General features: G+C 44.4%; 1 protein-coding gene across 1 annotated transcript in view; it reads right to left on the bottom strand.

Moving 5' to 3' along the window:
- Positions 1 to 20,330, bottom strand: part of TCTN1 (tectonic family member 1) — a 282,816-nt gene that overhangs the window by 54,936 nt on the left and 207,550 nt on the right. The window contains exons 7-9 of the mRNA XM_085632918.1: positions 8,589 to 8,609; positions 3,296 to 3,421; positions 450 to 575 (exon numbers count right to left, since the gene is read on the bottom strand). Of these exons, the coding sequence (XP_085489044.1) occupies positions 450 to 575; positions 3,296 to 3,421; positions 8,589 to 8,609 (273 nt within the window). The remainder of the gene's footprint in view (positions 1 to 449; positions 576 to 3,295; positions 3,422 to 8,588; positions 8,610 to 20,330) is intronic.

Raw genomic sequence — 20,330 nt, 5'->3', positions numbered from 1 at the left:
CCATTGGTCTGGCACTGAACCCCTTTTGCTGGTGTTGGTGTGACATTCCAACCTTTTTGGCGGTTCCATTGCAGACCACAGTCCGATTCCGCTTGTGATGCAGTGTTAAAAGTAGTGTAAGTGGGCAGGGGAATGTTTCAATTTCAACGAGCTAACGTGCAAGACCAGCGGAATGGACCAAATCGATTATGAACCTAAATTGTGCAAAGCGATTGGAGTTTGTGACCACTGTTGTGTGCAATAGGAGCCGATTAGTGTAACAGCTGAGTTGTGTTGATTTGTAATGTAAGTTCTGGCGTAGGTTACTGTGTGATGTGTCCTAATGCAGAGTGTTCTTGTGAGCATGGAACATGCCCTATCAATATCAAACTATCCTGTGACATCATGCAGACTGGTAGCTGCTGGTCATTCTTTTCAAATGAAGAGCTACTGCCCTCTTATGAAGTTACCTGGGTGAAACTGATGTGAAAGTCTTGCTGCACTGGAACCATGCTTCTGTTTATGGCTCCAAGGACAAAGGAAACAGCTGCATTCTTTATTAATCCTTCCACTGTGTACGTGATGGAGTACGTCACCTGGAACAAAATAATCAATTTAAAGGACCATTCAGCAGTGACAAATCATCTTCAGAATGACAGGGAAGAAAATGCGCGTCCGAGCGTTCCATATGATCGCATGAATGGCATCCCAAAATATGCTAGAATTACTTTCAGCTGACACTACAGCAAGCAGGTCTGCTAGACTGACTCGGGGAGATTTCTTTGACGATCGGCACACAGACAGACAAACAACGTCTTTACATTACGGATTTAATTTACTGAAGTAAACTTGAAAAGTTTTAAATGTTTAATGTAAACGATTAAATCATGTGCTGCAGTCAAAGATTATACAGAACTGTTCATTTAGACTACTAAGAATGTGGGGTTTAAGTAAAGCTACTTTTGGTTTGAGCCAGCAAGTCAAACTAGGAACCTGCCTCACAGTATTGACCACACGCAAATAGCGAGTCCTCGAATGGTCCGCCCTCTCACTCAGCCCCTTCTATATATGTGTGGCAGATTGGCCGACATTGTGGGAGTCCCAACATCTGTCACATGTGGAAAGGGACACGGTCAGTAGGCAAGCCACCAGGGAGATGCCCACATCTGGATCCAACATACCCAGCAATGTTTTAACAACCACATGACAGAGGTCCTGTCCTCTCGAACTCTCCTAGCCCGACACCATTGGGACTCCCCCTTTGTAAGGGGAAGACCAACGGTGTGCCACTTGGCCCATGACTGAAGCGCAACCAACAAAACATATTCTACCGGTTTTGGCAACTTTGAAGAGTCTCCCTCTTCACCGTTTCTTCTTTGTGCTTGCCTTCATCGCTCCTCAGCTTGATAACTGCAGAAACATCAAATCGGGGTTTGCCATAAATGGAACGCCCCAGCTCTATCGAATCCAATATCTTGCAGCCTGGCAAATACTAGGATTGAAAAGTCAACTTCATCACACCTTCGCTGGAGGCCTTCTACCGGTTCGAGCAGAAAGAGAGGAATGATTATAACCCAAGACACTGTGCTTTGTTAACAATCAACTGCATGGTGCCAGTGATCACCTTGAACCCACTCAGCATCTGCCCAAGTACCACACAGATGATTCAGGGGAAGAGATCTTCATGTTCAGGGCTCTGGAGCCTAAAGCACCACCCAAACCACTGGAGGGAAACACACGAATGTGTTGGAAATGAAAGCTCACCTCTTTCACGCTACTCATTAGGAGGTGCATCTACCCATAATGACATCCTCCTCTGCTGGTCTCCCATAAACCGGTCACTACCCATTTTCTACTTTTCATTCAGCATTTATTGCTTGTCAACTCACCAGATGCTTAGGGCCTGTTCCTAATATGAACTGCTGCGCCAGTATCATACAAAGGAGCTTCAACAAGTTTCTCCAACATCAAGGTTTCGCACTTTCTTGGCAGACCCAAGGACACCGTACTGAAGAATGGACACATACTATGAATTCTACAGGGTACATGTTGTTGCAATATGAAACCGCACAAAATGGCAGAAGAGTGTTAAACAAATGATGGTAACACACCATAAAATGAACAATTACAACTCACAATGTTTGCTTGTACAGCCAGTCTACCAGTTCCCTCTACAAAGCACTCAGGTGAATGAAGTGCTTTCCCTAGAATCACAGAGTACAGTAAAACAAGAAGTGAGTAGTAGAACACAGGTCATGTACTATATAGCCAACAGTTCAGACACAGGGCAAAATCTTCTTTTCATGACACACCAACATATTGTGGGCTCGGAGGTGATGCAGGGATCTAATTAGGTGAAGTTGTTAAGTCTTAATATTTCGAAAAATTGCTCAACTCAAAAACGTGGGTTACACATTACCAAGAGGAGTGTATTGGGGGTAGGGCTGCCCGAACGGTGCACATTCGGAATGGTGATTGAACTACAAAATGTGTCTACCTCAGAACGGGCTATGGAGTCCCACAAAATGTTGATCGGTCTCTGCTGGTGTAATTCATCATGAAATAGCAGGCCCCAGTGTGGATATATAGCATCATAAAATGCTGCCCCTGGGGTAGCTACCACCGCCCACAAACAGTAACTTACAATGTGGAATAACTCCCCACAAAATATCAATCACATGTTCTGTTGTGACATTTCACAAAACAGCAGCCTACTGTAATATAGTTCAGCACAACACGGTAGCCTTAGGGCAGGTGCTGCCTCTCATAAAAGACCAGCTGTGGGTTAGGTGCATAATTCCCACGATGGCAGTGCCCACTGGGCAGACATCCACTTGAATGTGTACAAGCACTGCAAGTCATGATCTAATCCGTATATCGACTTGCCATTACTTTCACTTGACAGATTTAATATTTTAAATCAAGTGTTAGCATTTTGAATGCAATAGCCAAGTCGAACTAATGGTCGTGGTTGAGGTAATGGTCGTGGTTGAGGTAATGGTCGTGGTCGAGGTAATGGTCGAGATAATGGTAGTGGTCGAGGTAATGGTCGTGGTTGAGGTAATGGTCGTGGTTTAGGTAATATTCATGGTAGATGTCATGACTAAGGACATTGTGAAGGGGATGCACTGCGTCGTTAAACCCCAAAATGATAATATTACCTATTTATGTATTGCATGGAAGGCATAATGATGAGAGAAGGAAAAACAACAACCAGAAAGCTATGATGCAACACATTGAAGGTACCGAGTGAAAGGTCATGAGAAATCACTGCTTCCGGTCGCAGCAGCATAAGACAGAGGAAGTAAAAACCAACCTTAAGCACCACATTTGTGCACACTCCTGTGTCCGGGTTATATTCAGGCTCGGGAAAAGTGAGATCCACTTGGTGAAATGTCCCATCTATCGATGTCACAAAGATGGACTGGACGCTTACTGGAACCTGCAAAGCAATCAGAAAATGTTTGGCATTTTTATCAATTTTCCCAAGGATTATAAATTGGGGAACTGATTACATTTTTTGGCATCCATTGGCCCATAATGTCACCGAAGAGGACAACAGCGGAGCAATAAACTTTTTCGATCACCACTATAAACTCTGAAGTATATTAAAAGCCATGTCTACGTTGGAGCGAGAGCTGGGTAGTCTTGAGCGTGAATATAGCGCTACGGCTAACCCTGCCACACTAGCATCTATTAAAACGAAGATCACGGAATACAATGATGTGGCAGACCAGGAAATACCAAACTCCAAAGAAAAGGTATGCTGTTCCTACAGGGTTAAGTTGAGAGAGAGATACAAGTGAATGTCTAACGGGAAGATGGTGAAAACCCGACACCTTAAACCAGTCGTGTGGGTCCGGGAGGGGAATACCTTCCTTCGGAACTAGGGCCCTCACACACCCAGCCAGCTAGTGTCATGCTTCATCATAGGGCCTGCTCCTCGTTGGGTTGGCGCTGCAATACCCAACGGGCACCCAATGAGGGGCTCTTTGGCGGAGATCTTTTGTTCCTTGCCAATAGATGTGGTGTGAGTGAGGGGCCAAAAAAGTGTAGGTGTAAATTAAATGTGAAAGTTAAAACAGGTTAGGTAAACCAATAATTGTTATTAGGATGTGGTTCCTACCTGATTAAAAGAAAAAGAGGAAGGCGGTTTGATCTGACTCAATGGATCAGAACAAAATAACGCTCTATTCCAAAGGGTCAACATGTTTCTTGCCTTAACAGCCCTGCTGGGTCTATGGCAATTCATCAGGACCAAAAAATATATGAAGTGTGAAACTACCTACACACAGTGGTAATGGTGGACAGACTACCTACCACGTAATAGTATTGCTGTTGTTTAGATACTCATGCATGTTGAAGGGATTTCTGCAAAAGAAAAAAGTAAACAGCATATACAAAAGTTAGGCGTATGCTTGCATTCTGTATCTCTCTCTTAATATTGATAACATAAATTCAAACCCTTTTCAAACGAGGGCTTATTAACCCATGGTATTAGAATTATTGTTAAAAGAAACCCGTGGTATGGTCACCTAAGGTTACGAATTGAGCACGAAGCTCACAGTACAACGTAAACACCCCGGAAGGACATGGACTCACCAATTAACTAGATGACGCCTCGCCTAAACAGTTTTGGCGGGTCATGACATCAGAAGATAAGGTGACCTGGAGAATGCATATGGTTGAAAGAAGTTGTAAGCAACCTTAGCAAACACAAATGCGGGGCACTGAGGGGAGACCCAACCACTCGGTTTCGCAGGACGCGGAAACCAAGGTAAGTCAGGAAACCGACAAAACTCTGTTGAAGGACTGCTTCTTACCTAAAGAAGATGTCGGCGGGCTTGTAACCTACCCATCCCCGTCGGAACTGGGTGATGGCAGCAGTCGTCTCTCATGCAAAGAAAAAGTATCCGGAAACGTGCAGTGCCCGAAATACGGAAGTGACAAAACGTGCGTCACATCAGTCTAGCACAAGAACGACTAGAACGTTAACCCAGTGGGGTTGAAGCGCAATAAAGGTCCCCATGTTGATAAGGGGAGGTCCTAGAGTTCTAGGGTTCTCATTAATGTCAAGAGATAAAAGGAAATACGTCACATGTCACGCAGGAGCAAAGCCAGATACTATGGGGAGGGCGGCAGGCCAGGAAGAGCATTGGCTGGCAGATTAGCAGACCCTTGGGGGCAGACATATATGATTAAAACCATTATAGCTGAGGACACTGCACATTGCGACACACCCAATATACTCCGAACCTTTGAGCAATACTACACCGAAGCCTACAAGAGTCGGCAATCAGCAGATGAGGCAGAATTAACTATTGCACTAGTATGGCTCTCACGACACCTGCAAGAATTTTTAATGCATCCCTTAACACTCAAGGAAATTCGTGAGGCCATTACCGCTTTGCCCAATGGGAAAGCGGCAGGCACTGACGGCCTGCCTGCGGAGTTTTATAAAGCATATATTGACCTTCTAGCTCCCTGCCTTCTGGAGATGTATATAGAGGTCTACGAGACCTGTAGTCTACCTCCCACTTTACGGGAAGCACTTGTAATAACTTTGTTAAAGCCCGACAAAGCTCCAGATCAGTGCGAATCCTATAGACCTTTATGTTTTATAAATACTGACGAGAAAATATTGGCCACAGTACTGCCGAATAGGCTGAAACTCCTTCTTCCAGTCATGGTGCTCCCTGATCAATCAGGGTTTATTCCTACCTGCTCCACATCCCACAATTTGCACACAATATTTGCAGTCTTGCATGTCCTCGAACCCACACTTCCGGCAGTGGCGGTGCTACTCGCCGCCGCCAAGGCCTTTGACTTCATCTCCTGGTCGTATATGTTTGCTATTTTGCATCGCATGGGCGTGCCTTTCATTTTTACAAATTGCATTAAGTTTCTTTATACGAACGCAGTGGCACGTGTGAGAGTAAATGGTCAGCTGTTGGATGTTTTCTCGATCCAGAGAGGCACGCGGCAAGGGTGTCCGCTGTCGCCCTTGTTGTTTGCGCTGGTGCTTGAACCATTAGCGTGTATTCTACGACAACGCCATGCGCAGGCAGCACTGCGATTCTATCAACGACCCCTGGCAGTCTCTTTATACGCCGATGTTATGGTGTTATACGGGCGGGATCCTAATGCATATTTTGGTAGCGCCATTTCACGCCATGAAGAACAAATATCCCGCTGGATTAAGTTAGCATTGTCATTTGGGGATAGGATAGCCCTAATGAAGATGGTGGTTCTTCCGCGATTTTTATATTTATTCCTGAACATCCCTGTACACTTAACACGCCACTTCTTTGACACACTTCAGTCCTTATTAGTCACACTTGCATGGGGCTGGAAAAAACCAAGACTCAAATGGGAAACACTGACACTGCCTTATGAACAGGGGAGCTTCACAGCACCTGACTTTCATTTATATTATCTATGTGCATATCTATGTGCACAGGCCCATTATGCCTATTACTGGCACCAGGAACCAGCCTACATTCCCCATGTAGCGGTAGAAGCAGGAGCCGTACACCCTATACCGCTGAAGGCCATGATCGTCAACAAGCATACTGTCTTTGAGAAAGGGGAAATAGACACAGTGAACGTTACCACTACAGCATGGCAAGAGCTTGGTAGGCACGCGCAAAAGCTACCGCTTTATGCACCTAAGAAGCCGCTACTTCACCACTCAGATCTCTCGGTCACCAGCGAGTCAGGTGCACTGAAAACGCTCAAGGAACTGGGCATGTCCACCATGGGAGATGTATTTTCAGGGGGCAAATTTGTAGAGGCAAGAACTAAACTCACTGAATGGGCCTAGTATTAGAATGCGAACATTTGTGTTCACGCGGTTGCGATCGGCTGTGCGTGCACTATACCCTCAATTTCCAACCGAACCCCCCACATTAGATGCGCTACAACTCCTCTATACTGTGCCTTCACGTACAAGACTGGTTGTGCGCCTATATCATGCTTCACAGAAGGGAGAGGTTACTGCGGGGACGATGGCAAGGGAAAAATGGAATGCAGTCCTTCCTGATCCTCTCTCGGAGGAGGACTGGATTGGCTGCTGCAAATTGACGGGACAACTCAAAGAGAATGGGAACGTAAGACTAGTGCAGTTTAAGTATCTGCATCAAATGTACTACACGTCATCCCAACTTTATAAATATGGTCTGCGTGACACTGCCGATTGCACACGATGCGGTTCTGCCGACGCTGAATTTTACCATTTAGCCTGGGCCTGTCCAAAGATTCCCTCTTTCTGGGACTCTGTCACGCACACCCTCCAATTGATGGTAGGTCTACCTATATCCTGTACCCCCCAATTATGCTTACTAGGGAGGGTTAATGATATTAAAGCATCTCGTAGGAAGTTAGTAGCAGTGGCGTTGCTGATTGCTAAACGCAGGGTTTCGATCTGCTGGGGTGGTAGGCAGGCCCCTGCAACAAAACAGTGGTTGCAGGACTTGGTCTATTGTCGTGATCAATTCACATGCTATGCTGAGGAATTGCCTAGCTCCTCCAAACCCCGCGATATCTGGGGCCCACTCACTGCATATCTACTGACTGTAAATGATAATTGATTACCTGGGTCACTGCTGAAATGTACGCCTTTGATGCCACGATTGATTGTTGGTTTGCTTACTGTCATAATATTGTTTATCTGCAAAGTCATCTATTTTATGGTCATTATATTCTGCTTGACACTTGTAAGAACTATATGTATCCAATCAACTGCTACAGCTTAATTGAGTGTCTGTGATTTTCTTTCTTATCAAAATGCAAAAAGAAAGTTAAAAAGAAAAGTATATTAAAAGCCAATGAAAAAAAAGGCGCCTTGTGTGGAGTGCCACAGTAAAATGATGAAATGATACCACCCGGGGAACTATCAATACTGCTATGTACAGATATTTCCCAGTGCCATGTTACCACATCCTCATGATGTGCGGAGGTCGAAATGGGGGATCATACGGTGGTAACCAATTGTGTTTTGCTGAACCCAGCTGAAAATATTACTTTAATACCTTTACACAATTTGAGCAGGGGAAACTGGAATGGTCAGTGCTATATTACGAGACAATTTGTAAACTCATTTTGGGATCACAGGGGTAGTCAGAATGGGTAGCTAGGTAAGCTACTTAACCAGTCCTTTTTTTATTTTATTTTATTTAAGCTTACTTTTCACTTTTCATTTTCACTAATTTTCCTCCCTCTCTTCCTTTCCCTTCTTTGCTTTGATCTGGAGCAAAGAAAGTGATGCTCCCTCCTTTCTGTGGTCCCCCATTTCCTTTACCCTAGCCTCTGCCTGTCTCTCTTATGCTGCCTCCTTCCTTCTCTAGTACCTCTGCGGATTGACAGAGCCTCAGGGTAACATAAGTGCTAAACGTGCAAACCAACATTGTGAACACTCATCCCATCTCCCCACTGATGTCCACCTTTTCCATCTATGCTATTCCCTCCTTTTCAATCTCGGTACCTTCTCTGCATTACATAAGAATAAGCACTAAACAAGCAACCAACATGACATCAAAATGTCGGCACAAGAGATCTTCGCTCTACGTCACAAGACAATTTAAGTTGGGGAAAAGAATAAAGATATTTACCGTTTGACTTGACTTTGGAGCCTAGACAAATACAAACAAACAGTATCATTAAGTGGATGACATACCATTTTCACAATCATTTAAAGAATTAATAAACTGACAAATCATACTATTAGAAAACAAGAACGAGATTAATTTGTCAGAAGTTAACCATTAATTTTAAAGCCAGCATATTCCCTCCAGCCCTGCTAGCAATAAATGACTAACAGCATCATAAACTTTCCAACGAGTTCATTCATCTGAAGAAACAAGATAATCAATTCTCAGATATAAGCAAAACTTGTATTTAGTAATAAAAAACAGTTAACTATTTTGTAAACATTAATAACAACTCGTAGTTTTACCATTTTCCTATTTTTTTAACAGAATATCTTATATTTTTACAATGTTTAAACTAGGCTAAAACTTAAGAGTTTAGCAATTTTGTGTCAAAATGTACGTATCCCAGGGCTATTCAAGGAGATGAGCAAGAGTTACTGAAGAATCTAATGATTTCTTAGCCACACTGATAGCAGCAAGGTGATACTCGCGATATTGAAGATAGAGGGCCTGATGTAAATTTAGGTGGTCGGGGCATCCTCCGCCAGGGAGACAGAGTATTTTACTTTGTCGCTCTGGCAGTGGTCCTGATAGCCAAATTTAGAAATGTCTGTTGGGCCGGCGGATATTTCTAGCATTCAGCGGCTATTGGAAATTCGTTGTAACTTTGCCGTATGGCTCCGTCAAACATGATGGAACCATATGGCAAAGCCCCCCCCCCCCCGCCAAAAACAAAATTCCTACATGGGGTCTTGTTTTTTAAAAGAAAAAACAATGCCCTTCTCGCCATGGAAGCAATCTCCCATGGCGAGGGGGGCATCTTATTTTTTTACTGCTCCTTACCACCAGGTGACGGCAGTAAAAAGTGGCTATATGTCTGCACATCTAAATTGGGTGGATGGACATATTGCCAAATCTCCGACGGCCCGACGGAGTAAGGGCCGTCGGAGATGTTTGGCCACAGAGGAAATAGAGTAGTCTCTGCTGTCGTCGAACTATGGTCCACCCACTTTTAAATTTGGCAAGCAGGCAATTATGTTGGCGGAAAGAGTACTCCATCGCTACCCTTTCCCACAGCATATAAATTGGGCATCGCTAGGCAACTGCTGGGAAAAAATGAAGCAGATAGCTGACCCTCATTACAACATTGACATATTGATTCAAACAAAGGAAAAAAGAGAAAAATTGCCCAGTGCTACTTCTCAGTTCCCCGTTTTCCTTCCAGTGAATATCATAAATTGAATCATGCACTGAGAAATATACAAATTTCTACTGAAGTAGTTCATTGAACATATTTATTGTTCGAATTTGTTGCTTCCATGTTCACAGAGTTAATCTTCATTGTGTTCATTAATCAACTTGATATAAAATTCTTCTTTAAAAGATACAAGGAACTACAGTCACGCCTTGAATGAAGGCAACACAATTTATTGAAAGTTTTCATGTATCAATTGTGTTGGTTCAAAGTTAGTTCTATGTACATAAAAAATTCCCAGTAATTACAGTACCCTAGATTACAAAAGGGAAAGAAAAAAAGAAAGAAGTAAGAATATATTACAGCATTGGAGGTCAGAAGTAAAATTACATCAAGCAGATCTTATTATCAAGGAAAGTCATCTATAGTTCACAATAAATTATATAATTATATACCACTTGGATTCTTAGGCCAACATATTCTCCCACCTGGTAGTCAATATTCCCCCACTTTCAATGAATCTTTTTGATCGAATATAATGTATTTTCCAATTTGACAGCCCTGAAGAAGCAAATGTTTTTTGCTTAAAACGTGTTGGCTCGGCTGTATTTCGTTGTATCTATTAAGGAAGAATTTTGTCTCAAGGCTTGACTGTACTTCCTTGTATCTGTTGAAGAAGAATTTTATATCAAGTTGATGAATGAACAAAATGAAGATGAACTCTGTGAACATGCAAGCAACAAATTTGAACAATAAATATGTTCAATGAATAACTTCAGTAGAATTTCTTTCTCAGTGCATGATTCAAAACATTGGTATATTGGACTGTCAAGTGCAGGTGATAGATAAGTCTACGAAAGAGTATGATGACACAGCCCAGACCTGCTAGAGAATTGAGGAGTGTGATCAGTGGTGTGACAAAATTTGCATGCGGGGGACCCCCTGCAACGTGCATAGAGGGGCCCCCCCACTCTCTTGACCTAGTCAGGAGCTCTCAGGCCCACCTGTGCACAGTGGCGGAGGGGGCCTCCTCAATACCATATCTTGAATCGAAGGCTGAACAGTAGGAAAATGTTTCAAAGTCTGCAAAGATCCGAATCCTGAGGTTACGTACATTCTGGTGGTCGGAAACTAACAAGGTGAGCAGGTCAGCGGTCTTAGATCAGTAGTGCTTGGTGACAAAGAGGGTAGGTTTCTGTAGTGAAAGTGATAAGACTACTCTTCAAGGGTCCTCCGCTCCAGGAGGTGAGCTAAGACATTGTAAGCAGAAATGAATGACCAATGAGAATGTGAGACAAGGGCCACAGCCCGGAAGAAAAAAGTAATGGTGTGGTGGCTCGAAGGTTCACATTTTTCTAGAACAGTCAGGTGACCCTAACATAGCAACAGGACTTGTAGAAGATTTTAAAAAGTAGGTGTCCCGCATGTTAATGCTTCCCTTGTTCTCTGCAAGCCTTAGAATCTGAGAAAGGGAAAAGACATTCTTATTAATGCAACCTGAGGCAGCAAAGGATGTTTTATAACACTAAGAAGAAGGGCAGGCGGCGATGGTCACCTTTCTGTGGGAATTGAATAACCTTACACAGAACTTTACAAGTACAGAAGTCTTTTGGGTATATTAAATCCTGGAATCAAGAGACACCTTTGCAACAGTTTCCTAAGAATTCTGGACACCGACCACTGGATCAAAAACACATACCACCCCTTGTTGTTAAAATCAGAATCTGAATATATTTTGCAAACCCAGGAGAGCATGCGCCTTTAAGATTTTTTGCATCACTTGCCTCCTCATTTATACGTCCCAATTAAAATGAGGCATTAGAACCCTTCGTTCTCTATAAACAATGTTCTTCTTCAATGCATCTGCTTTCAATAATTGATTTTTGCCATCCACCCTCCTCAGAATCACTATCACTTTGTGACTTCCTTTACTTCACCATATAGCTGTCTAGAGGCTAATCGTTAGGCTCTCACCATTCTTTCTGAAGGCATTTCTTACAGATCTGGCGTGGGTTTACGGAAAAACATGTATCAATCCATCAGCGATTGGCTATGATGGAGTACATGAAAGCCAATAATGCTGATGATGGTCACAAAGTCTACATTTTCAACCTCTCCGGTCTAGGGTCCCTTGCTTGCTTCTGCAACAGGTTTCTCCAACGAGTAGTTCATGAGCTACTGGTAGCTCTCCAGCCAACAGAAAGTAGCTCTCCTGTGTGCAGCCCAAGCTGATGTTTGGAAAAAAAGGGTTGCATTTCAAAAATTACATTTAAAGTTCATATTTGGGAGCTAAATTATTCAGTGTTGGTGAGACTTATTACTAATATTAATACCTTGGTGGATTTGGCATTGGAGCTATGGCTGTTATGTATTACCCATGTTGACACAGCCTTTCTTACATTACCGTTGGCAATCCTGCCTGATGCCCTGAGGTGATCACTGCTGGTAATCTTGCATATTGTGGCCACTAATATAATCTTGCTTGATGTGACCACCATTCTATAACTGATAATATTTTTAGCTTGGGATGATTTTCACTGAACACAATAGCTGCTACTAAAGGAAAGGTTGGAGACCCCTGTTCTACGACTTCTGCTGTTGGTCTGGCTTCCGGGCTGTCCAGCTTTCCAAAGGTTCTCTATATACCCTGTTCAGTCCACTGCAACTCTGCTCATATACATTTAATTTGACACTTTTGCTGTCACTTTCATGCTAGTGATGTGAGCTGTATTTTAGAGATTGTTTAGTGAAACTATAAACACCCCTCAGCAGCCCACGAGAGCTCCTGCGCCTTACAGATGCTTTTTGCCATTGAAATCACTGGTAACTTGCATGAGAAACATGGTGCTTGAAGAACTCTTGTTTTTTAAAATGTGGCTTTCCCTTCTGTTTCCCTTTGGGGAGCATCAAGTCAACTCAAGGAGCGCTGAATAAGGTAGGAAAGATTATAACACTAGCAGATGCAATAAGGAGCAGGGCGGGCCCCAGGATTTTTCCCCAGGCTTGAGTTTTCGGCCTCTGCTATCACAGTCTATAGGGTCTCTGAAGCTCAGAGATCAGAAGCTCTAGGATTATGATGGGTAGCCATTAACAACTGTGTCTCCACTGAAAACATCCCACGGTGCTTGAGGTGTGCTCAGCCCCAAGCATTTCGTCCTGCAACCAGGAGGAAAGAAAGAATCTTTCTCAGACCATTCATCACACTCCCTTCCATGTCCTACAATCGTTTTCTTACCTGCAAGACAGCCTCTATAGTGCATATATAGCGGACTAGTACGCTGTCGCTCACAGTGCTAGTCCTATCTACAACATTTCAGTGCTGCAATATTTAGTCTCTATTGTTGTCAAAGTAGGAGGCACAGAACAACAAATCGGGCGCAATCTCAGTGTCCATGCTCCTCTTGCAGAGTGCACCGCAGTGGGTGCTTCATGTTCCCCTATTAAGTCTCAGCTACCTTTACATTTTAGGACCCAATCACTGAGGCTGAGGGAAGGAGCTGCATATGAAGCTCTGCATAGCTGGACCATTCTTGAAGTTCTTTCCATTTTCATAATTTGCTTATTGGTTTTGTTTAGTCTGCACAGCCCTCTGCAAATTACTTTGGTTCATGTGCATCTAAAATCTCTGCAGTGTCAGCCATGACCTTAGAGGGAGTGCCCAAGAAGGCTGGATAGGGGTATTAGTATTCTCACTTCTCTGTTAGCTCCAAGACATGCCCTCTTCTGGCCCCTGTGCACTGCATGCTAGCTTGTTTGTACAAATCACGTGATTAATCATTGGGTACAATGGGAACAAATCCAAGGCACGTCTCAGTAGTCCATGGACTTTAAGAATATGAAGGGCTTGAGAATCCTTGGTGTAGTCAGGTTTATTCTAGAAACAGCCTGGAAGATAAAGACAATGGTTGGGTTAATACCAAAGTCTATCTGAATATGCAGCTCTATTACATGCTCTTACGTAGGATGACAGACTGAGCAATTCCGTCAGGTGTGTGTTCAAAGCATTCCAGATCCACCACCTTAAGGAATTTCACTCCAGGCTACTTGTGGTTACGTTTGGACCGGGTGGCCAGCCTGGTGTCAACAGATTGCATTAATCACAGGCGTTGGATTTGTCCTGAGGATATCTGAATCACTGTGACAAATGTAAATGCTTGTCAAATGGCAGTTGTTGAATTTAATTTTGCCATTTCTTCTCTATCAAAAGTTAAAATTGTAATAAAAGCTACTTTGTGAAAATAACAAGAGTACACTGCCTCAAAACAAAACCTTTGTCACCTTGACAAACAAGAAATTAATCATACGAGTGGGCTTGCTGGAGAGACTTGGGTTCCTTAGTGGAGGGTATATATTCTAAACCTCAAGAAAGGATCAAATTACCTTACATGAACAAGAACATGTTCCTGTATAATGGAATAAGTATAACTTTAACTTTGCTCGAAGCATAATGTAAGCCAGAAAACAGTAACACTTTATAAATCCCTCATCAAAATTTATCAAAAGAAACAAAACTCAAATGTGCGTCACAACGGGTACTCTCTTTGCAAGTACCCACCTCACAAATTTCTTGTATCCAAAATAGAGAATCAGAAAAATACTGTAAACGAGAATCCAGACTCAAATGTCCTCTCTCTTTTCCCAAATCCAACTCTCGAATTTCTTTTACACGGCATGGCTCCTTCTCACCATCAAAGGTGTTAATGGCCCTCAACGCATCAAGACTCTATACATCTCCAAGCGGCACTTGCCCAGCATCAATGTCATACCAACAAGCTAATCAGCTGGCCTTGCAAAGCCCCAATGACAGCAAAAAATACTTCCATGAGACGCTGCTACCAGTATGCTTCCACCCAATTCACAACTATGTTACAGCTTTTGCATTTGGTAACATTTCTCCTGGATCAGCATAAATCTTGAGCACTAAGTAGGTTAACACACTCATTGCAAGAATGAAGATGTACAGCTTTGCAAGTCTGAGCCAGGCACAAGACCAAATCCGCTCTGCTCAATGTTAGACTTCATCTTAATATAACTCAATCAGTGCCATCCTTGTATGCTTATCCTTATGCATTTGCCAGTAGCCTTTCACATAGTGAATGCAGAGTTACTTCTAAATTAAATCAGATATTGGGGGGTGTGTGTCTTTCCAACCTCAAATGACTCAATACATTTTTGATGTATCGTTTTTTCTCTTCGGAACAGTGACTAGACTGTTGTGTTCCCATTGCTCTTTAATACTTGCATACACCAACTTGTACACGTCATCCAGTGTTTCAAAATCGAATACCAAATGAATTCTGAAGACACTCTGCTTCCGCTTCAAGCCAAGCTCATTAGGGGACTACAAGTGCCCTCGCACCCACAGTGGTCCATCACATATTTCACTGCTTACAAGACATTTTTGCTAGACATATGATAAACAAGCTCACCCCTCACTTAGGATAAAATGGAACTCCTCAAATTTAGTATTGTTCAACCACCCTTACAAAGTTATGAAATCTGTAGTCAACTTGAGACCGCGTGAACCAACTAGTGCAGCCCTGAAACAATACTTCTGGCTCCCAGTTGAGACATGCATACAGTTGAAGTGCATTTGTCTGACCGATAAAGCCTTACATGGAAAAAGCCACACTATTCTCAAATCAAGGACCAATATATACCATCCAGAAACTTCAAATGCACCAATCCCGCCAACCCAGTCATTCCAAGAGTGGGAGATGAATCACCCCTCTTCAGCTAGGATAACTTGATTGGAGAGCACGGGACCCTCGTCCTACTCGGGGTGACAAATGGAAAAACAACAGTTGATGGGCAGAATGCAGAACAAAGTCATACATTCACCCCAGTACAGAGATCTGGGCCTAAATCCATCGTTTTTTTGCTCACCATGCCATTCCAGTTTGAACCCAGCCATATGCAAATCAGTCTTGACCCTGTGCCTCATGGGAACAGTCCAGCCCGAACTGCCAAGCCAGGTGCCTCCTGGACTGGAAACAAGCATCCTAGGACCAGTTTTGGGGTTTCACCCCTCTTCAGCCAGGATAGCTGGATTTCAGTGGCATGGAGACCACAGGACCCATGTCTGGGCATACCCGTCCCACTCGGGGTGACAAATGCAAAGACAACAGTTGATGGACAGAATGCAGAACAATGTCATACATTCACCCCAGTACAGAGATCTGGGCCAAAATCCATTGTTTTTTTGCTCACCATGCCATTCCAGTTTGAACCCAGCCATATGCAAATCAGTCTTGACCCTGTGCCTCATGGGAACAGTCCAGCCAGAACTGCCAAGCCAGGTCCTCATTTACAAATCAGGCACTAGTGCTTGCTAAAATTCTCTGGCCAATGCGAACAGCTGCTTTCAGGAGATGTCATTTCCGTGGCCGAGTTGAGTTGAAGTGCCATGAATGCTGCCATCTCATTGGCCCCATCAGAGCAGCGTTTGAATGGATACCAGACGGTTAGCTTTTCTTCGTACAAGGGAACGCAGCATTTCCAAAAGATTTAGTCAATGGAAGGGTAAATGGTGTATACATGTGTGAAATAATTAGATATTTACACACACAGCATCAAAATGTGTGTAAGATCAGAAGCGGGAAGCCACTTCAAGTGAAAGAGTTTTGTTTTTGTGTTAGTATTACTCAGCGATTCGCAAACCGTCAAACGTGCCCCGATGGTAGAATAACACACCACGAGCCCCGGCTTCAGTGCTCTGACAGATGGACAGCTGGACTAGCGGGACCGGCCTGCCAAGTGTGGCAGGAGGACTGTCGACGTCACACCTTGCTCCGAGCAAGCTAAACAAACACAAGTTCGGATTTCGAAACCTTTTGGAGTGAGAAGGTGAGAACAGGACCCAATATACCCCGGCCCAATGCTCTCTGCAGAAGAGGGGGTTCCGCGCTTCAAACACTGCCACAGGTGACACACAGGAGTTCGGAGATGGCGACCTTCGGACTGAGGGACTCCCATCTGGGACAGAGACGGTTTACTTGCAGCAGGTCTCACTCTGGCTCAGAAGCGGACAGTGCTAGAACAGCATCCGTCATGAGGACGAGAGAGTAGCGGAGGGGGGCACTTTAAGAGCTTCTACGTGTTTTTGTGAATCCACCTTCCTTTGAAGTAAGGCGCAAGGATGACCACGGTCATTTCTAGCAGATGAAGATTTCAATGTTGTTCCATTTTAAATGTTTGGGCACGACTTCACAACGGCACGTAAGAGTACTACAAAAACAGTACAGTCAGAAGCACTACTGCAGCAGTACAAGAGCACTACAAAACACTACAGGAGCACTACAAGAGCACTACAGGAGCAGTACAAGAGCACTACAGGATCAGTACAAGAGCACTACAGGATCCGTACAAGAGCACTACAGGATCCGTACAAGAGCACTACAGGATCCGTACAAGAGCACTACAAAACACTACAGGAGCAGTACAAGAGCACTACAGGAGCAGTACAAGAGCACTACAGGAGCAGTACAAGAGCACTACAGGAGCAGTACAAGAGCACTACAGGATCAGTACAAGAGCACTACAGGATCCGTACAAGAGCACTACAGGATCCGTACAAGAGCACTACAGGATCCGTACAAGAGCACTACAAAACACTACAGGAGCAGTACAAGAGCACTACAGGAGCAGTACAAGAGCACTACAGGAGCAGTACAAGAGCACTACAGGAGCAGTACAAGAGCACTACAGGATCAGTACAAGAGCACTACAGGATCCGTACAAGAGCACTACAGGATCCGTACAAGAGCACTACAAAACACTACAGGAGCAGTACAAGAGCACTACAGGAGCAGTACAAGAGCACTACAGGATCAGTACAAGAGCACTACAGGATCCGTACAAGAGCACTACAGGATCCGTACAAGAGCACTACAGGATCCGTACAAGAGCACTACAAAACACTACAGGAGCAGTACAAGAGCACTACAGGAGCAGTACAAGAGCACTACAGGAGCAGTACAAGAGCACTACAGGATCAGTACAAGAGCACTACAGGATCAGTACAAGAGCACTACAGGATCCGTACAAGAGCACTACAGGATCCGTACAAGAGCACTACAGGATCCGTACAAGAGCACTACAAAACACTACAGGAGCAGTACAAGAGCACTACAGGAGCAGTACAAGAGCACTACAGGATCAGTACAAGAGCACTACAGGATCCGTACAAGAGCACTACAGGATCCGTACAAGAGCACTACAGGATCCGTACAAGAGCACTACAGGATCCGTACAAGAGCACTACAAAACACTACAGGAGCAGTACAAGAGCACTACAGGAGCAGTACAAGAGCACTACAGGAGCAGTACAAGAGCACTACAGGATCAGTACAAGAGCACTACAGGATCAGTACAAGAGCACTACAGGATCCGTACAAGAGCACTACAGGATCCGTACAAGAGCACTACAGGATCCGTACAAGAGCACTACAAAACACTACAGGAGCAGTACAAGAGCACTACAGGAGCAGTACAAGAGCACTACAGGATCAGTACAAGAGCACTACAGGATCCGTACAAGAGCACTACAGGATCCGTACAAGAGCACTACAGGATCCGTACAAGAGCACTACAGGATCCGTACAAGAGCACTACAGGATCCGTACAAGAGCACTACAAAACACTACAGGAGCAGTACAAGAGCACTACAGGAGCTGTACAAGAGCACTACAGGATCAGTACAAGAGCACTACAGGATCCGTACAAGAGCACTACAGGAGCAGTACAAAACACTACAGGATCCGTACAAGAGCACTACAAAACACTACAGGAGCAGTACAAGAGCACTACAGGAGCAGTACAAGAGCACTACAGGAGCAGTACAAGAGCACTACAGGATCCGTACAAGAGCACTACAGGATCCGTACAAGAGCACTACAAAACACTACAGGAGCAGTACAAGAGCACTACAGGAGCAGTACAAGAGCACTACAGGAGCAGTACAAGAGCACTACAGGATCAGTACAAGAGCACTACAGGATCAGTACAAGAGCACTACAGGATCAGTACAAGAGCACTACAGGATCAGTACAAGAGCACTACAGGATCCGTACAAGAGCACTACAGGATCCGTACAAGAGCACTACAGGATCCGTACAAGAGCACTACAGGAGCAGTACAAGAGCACTACAGGAGCAGTACAAGAGCACTACAGGATCAGTACAAGAGCACTACAGGATCCGTACAAGAGCACTACAGGATCCGTACAAGAGCACTACAGGATCCGTACAAGAGCACTACAGGATCCGTACAGGAGCAGTACAAGAGCACTACAGGAGCAGTACAAGAGCACTACAGGAGCAGTACAAGAGCACTACAGGAGCAGTACAAAACACTACAGGAGCAGTACAAGAGCACTACAGGAGCAGTACAAGAGCACTACAGGATCAGTACAAGAGCACTACAGGATCCGTACAAGAGCACTACAGGATCCGTACAAGAGCACTACAAAACACTACAGGAGCAGTACAAGAGCACTACAGGAGCAGTACAAGAGCACTACAGGAGCAGTACAAGAGCACTACAGGATCAGTACAAGAGCACTACAGGATCAGTACAAGAGCACTACAGGATCAGTACAAGAGCACTACAGGATCCGTACAAGAGCACTACAGGATCCGTACAAGAGCACTACAGGATCCGTACAAGAGCACTACAGGATCCGTACAAGAGCACTACAGGAGCAGTACAAGAGCACTCTAAAAGGCCTTTCTAAAGTAGCCCTATTGTGTTGTGCCGTCCTGCAGGTGCCCCTCTCCTGTTGCTTTCCGAATCCCTCCCCCTTCCTCTTTAGAAATGGCTGGTGGGTAGCGGTGGAGAAGCACCACTTGACACATCGAGGGCACTCCTGGCAGACCGTCCACTCCAGCAGGCGAGGAGGGGCGCGCAGCGCGCTCCTCATGCAGGGTGTGGCGCACGGTGGGCGCCGGGCCGGAGTTTGGATTTAAGACCCCCCCCCTTTAATCCCACGTTCACCTGTCCTACAGAGCTGTAAGGGTGCCCCTCTGCGCACATGCGTGCATCTTATAGTGTGCACAATGCTAGTCAGTGACGTGCCCGTGCCTCGCACCAGCACAATGTGCAAACCCCGCAAAACTGTGGGTTATTGTACGGCTGTGTCGCGCAGGATAAAAATACATCCCAGGTCACCGCTAAGTGACGCAAACACAAATGTATACAAAGGTTTAGGAGAGGAGCTCGTATCCGCTAGGTCTAGAGCGAGATGAAGGCGGCTGTGTGCCGCGTAACAATCACGTTCCAATATTCTTTGAACTTTAATGTTAACTAAAAAGGTGAAAAATGCTCAATTAACAAAAGAGATTTGCGCTCGCCCTAGTTTGGGGTCTCGCAATCCCACCAGGCACTCAATCAATCAATCAATCAATCAGACCACTTTATTCGATGAATTAAAACCATAAAAGTACAATAGACAATACACAATAACTAAAATCATGTAAACAATAAGAACGTATGAGCAATATTAAAGAATT

The sequence above is a fragment of the Triturus cristatus genome, chromosome 11 (genome assembly GCF_964204655.1).
Source record: "Triturus cristatus chromosome 11, aTriCri1.1, whole genome shotgun sequence".
Lineage (NCBI taxonomy): Eukaryota > Metazoa > Chordata > Amphibia > Caudata > Salamandridae > Triturus > Triturus cristatus.
This window is presented reverse-complemented; position numbering and strand designations above follow the sequence as displayed.